At 39.6% G+C, this 16,103-nt stretch overlaps 1 protein-coding gene across 1 annotated transcript in view; it reads right to left on the bottom strand.

Moving 5' to 3' along the window:
- The window catches only part of unc80 (unc80, NALCN channel complex subunit), a 1,843,891-nt gene that overhangs the window by 99,705 nt on the left and 1,728,083 nt on the right, over positions 1-16,103 (bottom strand). Inside the window, exon 59 of the mRNA XM_090378420.1 lies at positions 4,107-4,195. Within this exon, the coding sequence (XP_090234546.1) occupies positions 4,107-4,195 (89 nt within the window). The remainder of the gene's footprint in view (positions 1-4,106; positions 4,196-16,103) is intronic.

A 16,103-nucleotide genomic window follows, 5' to 3' on the forward strand; every position in this document is an offset into this window, starting at 1 on the left:
ATAGTCTTCTCTATTAGTGAAACATTACTTATTTGAGGTAGTGAAATACATGGTAACTCATTGTGCAGGATGAGCACAATATGAGATACAAATGAAATTATGCCCTTTACACTACCATCGTAGTGTTTTCTATCTATATAATATTGGTGTATATACATCGATATTATATAGATAATTTCAAACTCTTAAAATATTATGCCTGGTAGCATTTAGTTTCATTTCAAATTTTAGTTATGTACTTACAGACTACACACTGGTCTATAAAACAAAATACAGTTTTCAAAAATCACAACAAATTTCATAGCTACAAAAACTGCTTTAAAATTAATACTCCAATATATTCTGATAGTTACTCTAATAGAATTCACAGGCAGAATGTGTCTAAAATGCCGTCATTCTTAAAGTAACTGCATTTCAACTCCTCATTAGCATTAGTAGAGGCATATGATGCAAGAAGAAAACTTACACAGCATCACCCAAAAAAAAAACTCTTCCCATTTCACCCATCCATTTACTCCAAATGTTTGTCTAATTCAGCCTTGAATTTATTTAAGCTGTCAACTTCTACAATGACAGATGGAAGTTTGTTACAGCAGTCAACCACCTGCTGGCTAAAGGCAAATTTCCACACATCTATTCTACAACTGTCTTTACTCAATTTGAATTTATATCCCCTCAAGTGATTAATCTGGGCAAGAGGAAGAATCTCATCAGCACTGACCTTGCTCAAACCATTCAAGGCCTTATACACCCCCAATCAGATCACCTCACTGGTGCCTAGTCTCCAGACACTGTAATTTGCAAAACTTAGGCATTTCTTTGTAAGAGCACTGCTTTGTTCCCCTCACCAGTCTTGTTGCCCTTCTCTGTACTCGTTCTAGCAATTCTACATCCTTCCTAAAATGAGGCTTCCAGACTTGTATGCAGTACTCAAGGTGCCACTTGACCATTGCCTTATACAAGGGAATAATCACCTCCTTATCCCTGCAAGCAAAATTCCTTAATATCATTGACAAGAACCCATGCCCTACTCTGGCAGCCTGTCTGCACTGGTCTGGAAACTTCATATCTGCCTGCACAATTACCCCCAGGTCTCGTTCATTCCCCACTACCCTGAGTGTAACACCATCCAGTTGGCACATTTCTCTGGGGTTACTGCTACTCATATACAGTATTTTGCATTTGTAAATGTTAAACTTCAGTTGCCACTTCTCCGTCCAGCTGCCCAACTTTTCCAGATCCTGTTGCAGCAGCATACTGTCATTACTGTTATTAATAACCCTGCCAACCTTTGTATCATCTGCAATCTTTGACTTGATTACAATCTGCAATCAAGCTTGATATACTTTCATCAATATCACTGATAAATATACAAAACAACAATGGGTGCAACACCGAACCCTGAGGGACACCACTAATATCATTAGTCCATGAAGAGCAGTGTCTACTGATTACCACTCTCTGTCTTCTCCCACTCAACCATCCCTTTATCCATAGTAGCAATTTGCCTCCAATGCCACACTGCTCCAATTTGTGCAGAAGTCTTCCATGTGCAACAGCATCAAAAGCCTTCCTAAGTTCCAAATATATGATATCAAAATTATTCTTTGCATCCAGTTCCTTTGTGACTACATCATAGTATCCAATAAAATTGGTCAGACAAGACTTCCTCTTAACAAACCCATGTTGTGTCTGAGCTATAACTGAAGTCTTGTCTAGATGATCCTGCAATGCTTCTTTAAAGTGCCTCCATTAATTTCTCCAGTGCAGAAGTTAAACTAATAGGTCTGGGAGGGGCTGAGAGGTGGCACATGAAGTTCAACATTGACAAATGTAAAGTACTACATATGGTTTGTTTGTTTGTTATTTGGTTTTTAGGAGCATTAGCAACTAAGGCCATATTGCTCCGGTAATATGCGGTGGTCATTCCCTGACCTTTCCACATCCTCCGTATTTGGTGGTGAAGGGATCGAACCCCGGTCTAATCAAGAAGCGTGTGTTATGCACTGCTGCTCCTTCCCACCTGGCTACGGAGGCGCCTACTACATATGGGAAACAGTAACCCCAGAGTAACGTATCAACTCTGTGGTACTACACTGACAGTGCCAGGGAATAAAAAGGTAATATGCGGTGGTCATTCCCTGACCTTTCCACATCCTCCGTATTTGGTGGTGAAGGGATCGAACCCCGGTCTAATCAAGAAGCGTGTGTTATGCACTGCTGCTCCTTCCCACCTGGCCACGGAGGCGCCTACTACATATGGGAAACAGTAACCCCAGAGTAACGTATCAACTCTGTGGTACTACACTGACAGTGCCAAGGAATAAAAAGGACCTGGGGGTAATTGTGCAGGCTGTTATGTTTGTTAGTTTTTTGGTTTTTAGGAGAATTAGCAACTAAGGCCATATTGCTCCGGGGATATGCGGTGGTCATTCCCTGACCTTTCTGTATTTGGTGATCACGGGCTCAAACCCCGGTCTGATCAAGAAGCGTGTGCTACGCACTTCTGCTCCTGCTCACCTGGCTATGGAGGCACCAATTGAGCAGGCAGATATGAAGTTTTCTGAGCAGTGCAGATGGGCTGCAAGAGTAGCTCATAGTGTCTTGTCAATGATATACAGGAATTGTTCTAGCAGGGATAAGGAGGTGATTATTCCCTTGTATAAGGCAATGGTCAGGCCACACCTTGTGTACTGTATACAGGTCTGGAGGCCTCATTTCAAGAAGGATATAGAGCTGCTGGAACGAGTATACAGAGAAGGGCAACAAGATTATTGAATGGAACAAAGGGTTGCTCTTACAAAGAAAGGCTTACTTAAGTTTTGCAAATTATAGTGTCTGGAGACTAGGCACTGGCGAGTTGATCTGATAGAGGTGTATAAAGCCTTGAATGGATTGAGCATGCTCAATGCCGATGGGATTCTTCCTCTTGCTCAGAATAATCACCTGAGAGGGCATAAATTGAAATTGAGGAAAGACAGATGTAGGATAGATGTGCAGAAGTTTGCCTTTAGCCAGTGGGTGGTTGGTTGGTGGAACAGACTTCCATCCCTTGTTGTGGAAGTTGATAGCCTAAATAAATTTAAGGCTCAGCTGGACACGTATTTCAAACAAATGGAGAGGTGAAATGGGAGTGGTTTTTTTTTTTTTTTTTTTGGCTGATGCTGCATAAGCTTGTGTTCTTGCATCATATGCCTCTACCAATGCTAATGTCTGTAATTACTTGTGTCACCCTTTGATCCTCCTTTGAGAATGGGGTCACATTTGTACATCTCCAGACCATGGGTACCTCACCTTTTATATAAATTTTAGTAACTTGGGGCACTTCTTTAAATGCAGGGGCTCACATCTGGTGAGTATGGGCTTGGCACACCCAGGGTCCTGAGCTGGATATCATCATTCTTCTCTTTCTTGGTGATTTCCTTCTCTCTCTCTCTCTCTCTCTGTTTCAGGGTAACTCAGAATTTTTTTTTTTTTTTTGCCTGGTGCAGCAAAAGCCTTTTGCACCATAAGGCTAATAATGATAATATAGTACAATATGTGTTTCACTGTACTACCATGTCTTATGTACACTGATCTTATTTCATCCTTTAGATTGATTTGATTACCATGGTGGTATTTTTCCCCTCCCTGACATGATGCTGTTTAAGTCAGATCTTTGATTTTAATGCTAATTTTGGTGGTGCTGATAACAGAGTGTGAAAATGTAAAAAAAACAAAAAGTTTTAAATGTACTTATTATCATATTATATTTTTGCACTAATCTGAAAGTTTATTAGGTATGTTGTTCAACTGAAAGTTCAATATTCACCCACAAAGCATATTGACCTGATACCTTATCTGATATCAGAGACATAGTAAGAAATCAATTATTTCCTAGCATAAATAATCAATTATTTTCAATGGGTCATATATATCATGTGTACCCAATGCATTTGCTGGAACAAACTCCCCTTCTTGGATCATCAACCATTTTATGTATAGATTTTACAAATGAAGGTCCATTATCATCAGCACCAAACTTTATTCCCATCCTTATCATAGATATTTTTTCCTTGACAATTAAAAACTGTGACATTCAGATCATATATGAGAAAATTAATTACCTTGTATTTTATTAGTGGATAAAGAAGAATGTATAATGGAGTTCTGTAAGTAACTACAAAATCCATGAAACTCCAGAGTGCGAGTCCACCTGAATAAAAAATAAGAAGTATTTTGCAATAATTCATTAAATGGAGAAATTAACATTTCAACATATACTCTATTTTTTTTTTTTTTTTTTCCAAAAAGATTACAGAAGATTTTCAAAATATAAAATTACACAAAATTAAACATACCATACTGCTCAGAGATATGCCAGATATTTAATGGTTGTAACACTGCATTTATTAATCTGGGGTTTACAGACCACCTGGAGGCTGCCGAAATTTCCTAACAAATTATCAAATTTGTTCAAAAGTTTCACAGGAAGTATATTTCACAGTGTGTAAAATGATTTTACTGAATGTGCTGCAAATAAAAATATGAAGCACATAGTCTTCACTTTACATACTGTAAAAGTAAATTTTCTTCTAATAAGTTCCCAGTATGTTTGTACGAATGTTTGTAGTGTTTTAAGAACCTCCATTAGAACAGGCTTATTCGATATTCTAGCGTGGCTGTCTCCACAGATTAGATAGCCTCAAGATGCATTTTGTTCCAATAATTTGAAAAAAAATTCAAAGTTTAAATTTTAAACAAAATTGATAGACTTAGAAATCTGATACAAAATATGCAGCGTATTTTCATGAGATATGGCATAAATTCAGGAATTAATTTTGAGACAATAATCTGAATCTGAATAATGAAAGTTCATATCAATATGTGTCTGATCCTGAATAATTATAAAGTAATGCAATATTCTTATTTTTGTAATTATGTAACAACTGTTATCAACAACACACACAATTCCCATGTTTGGTCGGAAATGAATTCCACGCTTCTGTGCAGAGTAGTTTTCAACACCAATACGGTGTTAATATGTGGTGTGCAATCTTCTATGATTAGTTGATTGGTCCATTTATTTTTAATGGTTGCCTTGCTAGACAGGTCTAGCTACAATTTTTGCTACAACTTTTAGAAGGTGTTTCTTTGGCTATGTGACATTAAATGTACTTCCAACATGTCAGAGCTCCTCCTCATTGTTCCCATGCAGTGGTTACCCTCCTCAATGACTGGTTCCTTTGGCAATTAATTGGTTGCAGTAGTCTACAAAATTGACAGCCTAGGCCATCAGACTAAATCTTTTAGATATTTGCCTGTGGTGGGTGGGAGAAAGACCCTGTACCACACAAAAGTGCAAACACAAGATGCATTATTTTATTGCATACTTAATACTATAACCCATATAAAAAAGGCAGCTATGATGAGCTTAGGCAAGCAGTATAACTGTGTGCATGCAAATTGCACATGAATGTACTTATGAATGTAAGTGTTTTTGAGAATCTACTCTAACCATAATGGCAGTATTTTTGAGAATCTACTCTAACCATACATGCATACATATCTGTAAACACAGGCCATAATTTTTCTAAATAAAAATAAATAAATAGATAGATCTGCACTTTATCAGTTATACTGATCTGATATTTTTATATCCCTCATGAATGCTTTGTTTTTTTGTTCTAAGATTCAAACATCCACAGCTCTGTAATCATTCAGAATTGGACTCATGTTTATACATACTTTTTAATTCAAAAATCAGCTCCTGAAGTTATGCTATATTATTATTATTATTATTAGCTATATCTTTGTGAATCATCCTGCATGTTCAAAACAGCTAAAGGTTGAGAACTATTGTAAGCTATAATTAGAACAATTGACAGGAAGTTATATTTATTCAAGCTAAAACATTCCAAATCTGTATTATTCTTGGAGATAAAATAATGATTGTAATAAGCTTATAACTTATAACTATGAGTTATAAGTTATAAGTAAACTCCTGTAAACTCCTGACTGCAGCTGTTACAAGACAGTTATTTAATTCTTGAATAGATGTGAATATCACACTTCATTTTAACAATATAATGGGTATAATGATAAATATAATTGCTAAAGGGGATTTATACTGTTTACAATAATGAAAATAATGACACTAAAGGAGCTTATATAATAATAATAAAAACAATGACTAAAGGGATATATATTGTTTACAATTATGAAAATAATGATTAAAGGATTTACACTAATTTCCTTATAGGCTATCCATTGTTATTGAAATATTTATAATCTTAAAATATATATACACTCATGAGCCAAAATGTTATGACTACTCCTCTCTCCATGAGGGAATACATCCCACAGCACCTAGGAGTGATATCACTGAAGTACAAGCATACTGAAGGTGTGGGTAGTTTCTGTCACTTTGTTAGTACAAAGCCTGTGCAATGAGGACAGGGAAGGACCTAACAGAGTTTGAAAGGGGAATGATTTATGGTACTAGAAAGGTGGGCTGCCATCGCAGCAACTATAGGTATTGTCAGTGGTTTGAGGCCCCTGTAGTGAAGGTGTAATGAGAGTGGACTGAAGAGGACCACACAATTACCCAATGTTCCAGCAGAGAGAGAGACTGCAACTGGTTGACAGTTTATATGAACAGCAGTTGACACATACTGTCTGGGACAACAGATGGCATATGATTCCACATTTAATGGCAGAATACAAACAAGGTGCATCAAGTAATGTTTCTGAGCACACTATCCAGCAGATGCTCTTGTGGATTTGGCCCTAGATAAACTGCGCAAAACTCACTGGGTGGAATATTTCTTAGCATGGCATGTACTTATTAATAGGAGTAATTGCTTTTACCAGGATGGAATACACTTAAATAGAAGAAATGCAAAAATATTTTTTGATGCTATTCAAGCAGTTTTAGTGGGGTTAGAAAATTGCTAGCTTGAGAGAATACAGAGACTAATAGATTAATAGTAGCAGCAGGCAGAGGTGAATGTGATTCTTGCACTGCTTCTATTGGAACAAGCAGCAGCCTGAAGAGCGGTGTTAGGATTACTAAGAGTGAAACAGTTGACAGAGACAACTGTTTCAGAGCTATGGTGTCACTCTGATATAAGGGTTTTGATATGGGGAGTAAAATGTGTAAAGAAAGAACAGGAGAGAGGGAAGAGGGGTTATGCTCTTAGTCAAGAAGAACATAAAATCTAAGTCAGTACATCACAGTGGACAGGGCTGGCCACTGTAATGTTGAGTCAGTTTGGTGCGACATAAGTACAGGGGGAAAAAATGAGGTAGTAGTAGTAATGGAAGCATGTAATGCAAGAAAGCAAGTGATGCAAGAAAGCAAGAAAGCATGTAATGCAAGAGCTTATGTAGCATCAGTCAGGAAAAAAAAAAAATTTCATACATCCATTCCCTCTAAAGGTTTGTTCACTTCCTCCTTGAATTTATTCAAGCTATCAACTTCCACAACAACGTGGAATTTTTTTCCAGCAATTAACCACTCGCTGGCTAAAGGCAAATTTCCTCACATTGATTCTACAACTGTCTTTCCTAAATTTGAATTTATACTGTCTTAGGTTTGAAATCTGAGCAAGCTAAAGAATCTAATCAGAATTCAGTGTGCTCAACCCATTCAAGGCCTCATACATCTCATTCAGATCACTTCGCAGGTGTCTAGTCTCCAGCCACTGCAGTTTGCAGAACTTAAGCCTTTCTCGGTAAGAGGACTATTTCATTCCCCCTCACCAATTTTGCTGCCCTCCTCTATACATGCTCAAGCAACTCTACATCCATCCTAAAATGAGGCCTCCAGACCTGTATGCAGTACTCAGGGCATGGCACTGCCTTATACAAAAGGGATAATCACCTCCTTTTTCCTACTAGCAAAGTTTGCTAGTAGGGAAACTGTCAATTGATTACCACTTTCTGTCTTCTCCCACTCAACTACTCTTTTATCCATTGTAGCAAATTACCCTTTAGCATTAGCATTAGTAGAGGCATATGATGCAAGAAAGCAAGCTTATTCAACATCAGCCAAAAAAAAAACAAAAAAAAACACACCACTCCCATTTCACCCCTCCGTTCGTTCGAAATACCTGTCCAGTTGAGCCTTAAATTTGTTTAGACTATCAACTTCAACAACAAGTGATGGAAGTCGGTCCCACCAACCAACCAACCACCCGCTGGCCAAAGGCAAATTTCCGCACATCTATCCGACATCCATCCTTCCTCAATTTGAATTTATGCCCTCTGAGCTGATTATTCTGAGCAAGATGAAGAATCCCATTGGCACTGAGCATGCTAAAACCATTCAAAGCCTTATACACCTCTATCAGATCACCTCGCCGGTGCCTAGTCTCCAGACTCTGTAATTTGCAAAACTTAAGCCTTTCTTCGTAAGAGCAACCCTTTGTTCCATTCACTAATCTTGTTGCCGTTCTCTGTACCCGTTCCAGCAGCTCTACATCCTTCTTGAAATGAGGCCTCCAGACCTGTATACAGTACTCAAGATGTGGCCTAACCATTGCCTTATACAAGGGAATAATCACCTCCTTATCCCTGCTAGAAAAATTCCTGTATATCATTGACAAGACACCATGAGCTACTCTTGCAGCTCGTCTGCACTGCTCAGAGAACTTCATATCCGATTGCACAATTACCCCCAGGTCCTTTTCATTCTCCACAACTGTCAGTGTAGTACCGCAGAGTTGATACGTTGCTCTGTGGTTACTGTTTCCCATATGTAGTACTTTACATTTGTCAATGTTAAACTTCATTTGCCACCTCTCAGCCCATCTGTTCAACCTTTCCAGATCCTGTTGCAGCAGCATAGCATCAGTAGTGTCCTTAACAACCCTGCCAACCTTTGTATCATCTGCAAACTTGGACATTAAACTTGATATCCCATCATCAATATCATTCATAAACACCGAAAACAACAACGGACCCAACACTGAACCCTGAGGAACTCCACTAATATCATTAGTCCACATTGAGCAGTGTCCATTGATTACCACTCTCTGTCTTCTGCCACTCAACCATCCCCTTATCCATAGCAGCAATTTGCCTCCAATTCCACACTGCTCCAATTTGTGCAGCAGTCTTCCATGTGCAACAGTATCAAAAGCCTTTCTAAGATCCAAATATATAATATCAAAGTTATTCCCTGCATCCAGTTCTTTTGTGACTACATCATATTTTCCAATCAAATTGGTCAGGCAAGACCTGCCCTTAACAAAACCATGCTGCGTCTGAGCTATAACTGAATTCTTGTCTAGATGATCCTGCAGTGCTTCTTTAACCAGTGCCTCCATTAATTTACCTGGAACAGAAGTTAAACTAACAGGTCTATAATTACTTGTGTCAGCCTTTGATCCTCCTTTGTGAATTTGGGTTACATTTGCACATCTCCAGTCTATGGGTACCTATCCTGAGTCCAAAGAAGCTCTCACAATTATGGCTAGGGGCTTACTTACTTCCTTTGCTGCCTCCTTTAATATAACTGGATAGATCCCATCCACCCCAGGTGCCTTTTTTATGTTTATCCTCAACAATCTCTCCTCCACTTTCCTCTCAGTTATTACAAAATCATCTAGCTCACTGCCAATGTTTACTTTACCTACATCATTCTCCTTCCAGAATAACTCCTAATGCGTGAATGTAGATGCAAAATACTCGTTTAGATTGTTAGCCACCTGAGCAGGATCCTCAACTGTTGAACCATCAATATCCAGTGGACCAATCTGGTTCATCCCTTTCCTTCTTGAGTTTAAATAGGTAAAGAACTCTTTTCTGTTTTTCTTTTCATCCTTTGCCAAGGATTTTTCGTACTCTGCCTTTGCCTGCCTAATCTCCTTTGTGACTTGGTTACAGACCAACTTATATCTATCATAGGCTTCCATGTCACCCATTAATTTGTATGTATTCCATGCATTTTTCTTCTCTGCCACATGTCTCATTAGTTCATCTGACAACCATTTAGGCCTAAACCTTGAACAATATTTCTTAGTTGGTATGTAAAGCCTGGTAGCTTCCAAGATTAGTTCCTTGAATGCTTTCCATTTTGAGTTTGCTGTTGGTAACATCATCAGTTGGTCCCACTGTATAGAATTTAAATACTGTCTCAGACCATCATAGTCGCCTTTATGAAAACAAAAACCCTTCCCTTTACCTCTGATGGTAGTTACCTCCTTGAGTAAATCCCACTTCAACACACTGTGATCACTGCCACCTAGTGGTTCATTTATCTGCAGATTCTTAATGCATGAAGAATCACTACTGATAATCAGATCAAGAGAATTGCTCCCTCTTGTTGCCGCACGAATATGCTGATGTAGAAAACAATCATCCAATAAATCCACAAAAGCCTTGCTAGTGTGTGAATAACCAACCCACAAATTCCAGTCAATATCTGGGAAATTAAAATCCCCCATTATAAGACTCTCTGATTTACTGGCCCACTCTATTTCCCTGTACAATATCTTATTATACTCATCAGAGTCATTAGGCCTATAGCACACTCCTACTCTCAATTTTGATTTCCCTATGCTTATGTCACACCAAACTGACTCGACACTGCCCTGTCCATCGATGTCGACTGGCTTCACTTCCTTGGATTTTATGTGTTTCTTAACTAATAGCATAACCCCTCCTCCCCTCCTGTCCTGTCTATCCTTTCTATACACATTGTATTCCCCAAATTCCAGTCCCGCATTCCTTATATCTGTGTGACTCTTAATACCATACTGCTCCAATTTGTACAATAGTCTTCCATGTGCAACAGTGTCAAAAGCTTTCCTGAAATCCAAGTATATGATATCAAAATTATTTTTTGCATCCAGTTTTGTAACCACATCATAGTATTAAATCAAATTTGTCAGACAAGACTTTTTCTTAACAAACCCATTCTGTGTCAGAATTATTACTGCACTCTTGTCTAGATGATTCTGCAATGCATCTTTAACCAGTGACGCCATTATTTTCCTCAGAACGGAAGTCAAACTAACTGGTCTGTAATTACTCTTGTCACCTTTAGATCTCCCCACCTTGTGAATTCGGAATACATTTACACATCTCCAGTACATAAGGACTTCCCCTAAGTCCAAGATGCTCTCATAACTGTGGCTAAGGGTTTACTTACTTCCTTGCCACCTCCTTTAATATAACTTGATCGATTCCACCCACCTCAGGTGCCTATCTTATGTTGAACTTCAACAATTTCTCCTCCACTTTGCTCTCAGTTATTACAAATCATTAAGCACCCTGTTACAATTTGATAAACTTCCAGCATTTCCTTCCCTTAATAACTTCTCATGTGTGAATGTAGGTGCAAAATACTCATTCAGATTATCAACTATCTGAGCAGGATCATCAACAGTGAAACCATCAATATCTAAGTGGACCAATATAATTCATCCCCTTTCTTCTAGAGTTTATAAGTAATGAAGTCCTTGCTGCTTTTCTTGGCATCCTTTGCCAAAGATTTCTTGTAATCTGCCTTCGCTTGCCTAATCTCAAATAACAGGAGTGGGTTTTAGGCCTAATGACCATGATGAATATAAAGTGTGCCAGAAATCAGAATGTCTTCTAATGGGGGGAGCCTCACTTTCCAGATATTGATTGGACTTTGTGGCTTGGTCACTCATAAGACTTTTGTGGATTTATTGGATGACTGTCTCATAACCCCAGGGGTTCAAATCTGGTGAGTATGGGCTTGGCACATACTCAACAGATGTCCTGAGCTGGATGTCATCATTCTTCTTTTTCTTGGTGATTCCTTTCTACTTCTCTCTCTCTCTCTCATGGTAATTCAGAATAATTTTTTTTGGCTGGTGCAGCATAAGCTTCAGGTTTGCTTCCGCGTTTGGCTGGTGCAGCATAAGCTTCAGGCTTATGCTGCACCAGCCAAACGCGGAAGCAAACGCGGCTCCATCACACTGGGAGACTGGTATAATAATAGTAATAAATTAGAACAATAATAATAAATAAAATAATAGTAATAAAAATTAATAAATAAATAAACGTCTTGAAAGTTGTTCCAAGGGACCTACCCACCCCAAGGTCGGAGTGGCGGCTAAGGTAGATTGTGGTGCCATCTGGTGTCGTTCCTGAGAACTACAACTGGACATAAGCCAAAGCTAAACAGGTCCACCTCCATAGATGGATGATGTTGCAGAGAAATATTAATCATACTGCATTGAGTGTGGTGCAGGATAAAGTCACTCACGTTCAGGCCTTAGGTGGCAGGCTCGGTTCGAAAAATCAGAGACGGTCTCCTGAGGAAGACAGCGCAACTCGCTTCTACAAGACCATCCAGGCTTCTACAAGACCATCCAGCCCCACCAACTGGAAGTGCTTCCTGCACAACTGTGCTAGTGACCACCCAGAAAGGGAGAAAACAGCAACGCATGAAGTGGAGCATCGAAGTGAATATGTACATCATACAAACATTCTACAAAGTGACAAAGCTGGAGACCGACTTATATGACAACTTACAGGGTGAGACTACATACCAAGTGGCTGGAACAATTCCCGGATATTCAGGTCACTGAACAGCGAATAGTGGACCAGAGAAGGACCATCATCACGAAGAACCTGATAGCTCTTGCAATCTTGGAAAAAATCAAGCAGGACGTGAGTGATCAACTACAAAGGATAAAGAATACGGAACCAGAGGAGGTAGAGCAAGAAGAAATACAACCCACAGCAGCTGAAGTGGAAAGAGATGAGGTCATGATATCCAGAATAGAGGACAAGTGGAAAGGCCTAAAAGAATTTGAAGGAATGAACCCCACAAAGACTCATGTGATACCGAAGCAGAGGCCGAACAGAACCTTGTGGAGAGTAACAGACCACCTGAATTGGCACATAATACTGCATTACCTCAACAGCAATGGTGCAACACTGGAGGCCATCCACACAGCCATGTATTGTGCTGCAGCCACGAGACTTAATGAAAGAGAAGCGAGAGACCAGCAGCAGAAGAACCGAAAACAGAAGGAACCACCAGACTGGGAAAGAAGACTTCAGAAAAAGATAGAAGAATTAAGAGTCAAGATAGGCCAATTGACCCAGTACCAATGGGGCAATAGGAGTAAGAAATTAATTGGAAAAGTTAAGAGAGACAGAGTCCACAGCAAACATGAGACAAAAAATCAGAGAATAAGGAGAGTACTTGGACACATTGAAGCAGAACCTCCTTGCACTCAGTAAGAGACTACAGCGATACAAAGAGAGCTCCCAGAGGAAAATAAACAACCGATTCTTCGATGAGGACCAAAGAGGCTTCTACAGAAATCTCGGAGGAGATGGGAAAGAAGGGAATGGACCACCCGAGAAGAAGATGATCGAGGAGTTCTGGGGAAACATATGGAGCAGGGAAGTAAGATAGAACAAGAATGCAAGAAAACCAAGGACGTACAGGAAATGAGAGGGTGGGAGATTCGAGAAGAAGAAGAAGTAAAACAGACAATTAAGAACTCTCACAACTGGCAATCTCCAGGAATAGATAACGTCCACAACTACTGGTACAAGAAGCACACCTGCACACACAAGCACCTGGCAGAGCAGTTCACCCAAATGATAAGGTGCCCAGAGACAATCCCGAAGTTTCTCACTCAAGGAATCACATATACGAAGCGTAAAGATGAAGATACAAGAAACTCGGTGAAATATAGGCCAGTCACCTGCCTCCCAACAATGTACAAGATCCTGATCAGCTGCATAACCAGGAAGATATCAGACCACTTAGAGAGCCAGAACATAACGGCCGAACAGCAGAAAGCATGCAAGGAGCAAATAACCTTTTATGGAGCAAGCCTACAAGAAGCACCACAACATGTACATAGCCTACATTGATTACTGCAAGGCCTTTGACTCCATGACTCATAGCTGGCTAATAGAGGCGCTGAACATCTACAAAGTCAATCCGATGGTGACAAATTTCCTAGGAGAAACGATGGTGAATACGTACCACCATTACGGTCGAAAATATTACAACCAGGCTAATTCCCATCAGGAGAGGAATCTTTCAGGGAGGTGCCATGAGCCCATTGTGGTTCTGTCTAGCACTTAACCCGCTATCCAGCATACTAACAGTAGCAAGTATGAATATAACCTCAAAGAAGGAAGGAAGAACCTGAACACCCTCTCCCACCTGATTAGCATTAGTAGAGGCATATGATGCAAGAAAGCAAGCTTATGCAGAGTCAGCCGAAAAAAAAACACTCACATTTCACTCCTCTATTCTTTCGAAATATCTGTCCAGCTGAGCTTTAAATTTATTTAGACTATCAACTTCCACAACAAGGGATGGAAGTCTGTTCCACCAACCAACTACCCGCTGGCTAAAGGCAAATTTCCACACATCTATTCTACATCTGTCTTTCCTCAATTTGAATTTATGCTCTCTCATGTGATTATTCTGAGCAAGAGGAAGAATTCCATCGGCATTGAGCATGCCCAAACCATTCAAAGCTTTATACCCCTCTATCAGATCACCTCGCCAGTGCTTAGTCTCCAGACACTGTAATTTGCAAAACTTAAGCCTTTCTTCATAAGAGCACCCCTTTGTTCCATTCACTAATCTTGTTGCCCTTCTCTGTAATCGTTCCAGCAGCTCTATATCCTTCTTGAAATGAGGCCTCCAGACCTGTATACAGTACTCAAGGTGTGGCCTGACCATTGCCTTATAAAAGGGAATAATCATCTCCTTATCCCTGCTAGAAAAATTCCTGTATATCATTGACAAGACACCATGAGCTACTCTTGCAGCCCGTCTGCACTGCTCAGAGAACTTCATATCTGCCTGCACAATTACCCCCAGGTCCATTTCATTCTCTACCACTGTCAGTGTAGTACCACAGAGTTGATACGTTGCTCTGGGGTTACTGTTTCCCATATGTCGTACTTTACATTTGTCAATGTTAAACTTCATTTGCCACCTCTCAGCCCATCTGCTCAACCTTTCCAGATCCTGTTGCAGCAGCAGCATAGCATCTGTAGTGTCCTTAACAACCCTGGCAACCTTTGTATCGTCTGCAAACTTGGACATTAAGCTTGATATACCATCATCAATATCATTTAGAAATCCAGAAAACAATAATGGACCCAACACTGAACCCTGAGAGACTCTACTAATAACATTAGTCCACGATGAGCAGTGTCCATTGATTACCACTCTCTGCCTTCTCCCCCTCAACCACCCCTTTATCCATAGCAGCAATTTGCCTCCAATGCCACACTGCTCCAATTTGTGCAGCAGTCTTCCATGTACAACAGTATAAAAAGCCTTTCTAAGATCCAAATATATAATATCAAAGTTATTCCATACATCCAGTTCTTTTGTGACTACATCATATTTTCCAATCAAATTGGTCAGGCAAGACTTTCCCTTAACAAAACCATGCTGTGTTTCAGCTATAACTGAAGTCTTGTCTAGGTGATCCTGCAGTGCTTCTTTAACTAGTGCCTCCATTAATTTTCCTGGAACAGAAGTTAAACTCACAGGTCTATAATTGCTTGTGTCAGCCGTTGATCCTCCTTTGTGAATTGGGGTCACATTTGGACATCTCTAGTCTATGGGTACCTCCCCTGAGTCCAAAGAAGCTCTCATAATTATGGCTAAGGGTTTGCTTACTTCCTTTGCTGCCTCCTTTAATATACCTTGGATTGCGAGCAACTTGGTCTACGAGTGTTTTGCAAGATGAGCAAAAATTTTTAATAAATTTTAACTTGATAAATGAGCGAGGTCTTGCAATATGAGTACAGTCAGTCCTCATATAACACGTGTTTACACTACATGAATTCGATCATACACGATTTATAAATACACGAACGATAGCTTATATAACACGAACCGAATTTGCTTATTCACGATTCGCTTTTCTGTTTACAAGAAATGGCAGCCGAACGCAGAATCACCCCAACCAAACGCAACACAATAGCAATGAAAAGCAGATTCTGAAAATGTATTTGTTTTTTATATCAATGAAGGGGAAAAACATTTCGCCATAATAACGTAAAAACCCACACAATTCCAGCTATCGGTATAATCGCAAATGCAATTAGATCGAGTTTACTACCAGTTTATAACAGATTCCACTAGC

Source organism: Mastigoproctus giganteus, chromosome 7, assembly GCF_048544385.1.
Source record: "Mastigoproctus giganteus isolate SK-2022 chromosome 7, ASM4854438v1, whole genome shotgun sequence".
Classification (NCBI taxonomy): domain Eukaryota; kingdom Metazoa; phylum Arthropoda; class Arachnida; order Uropygi; family Thelyphonidae; genus Mastigoproctus; species Mastigoproctus giganteus.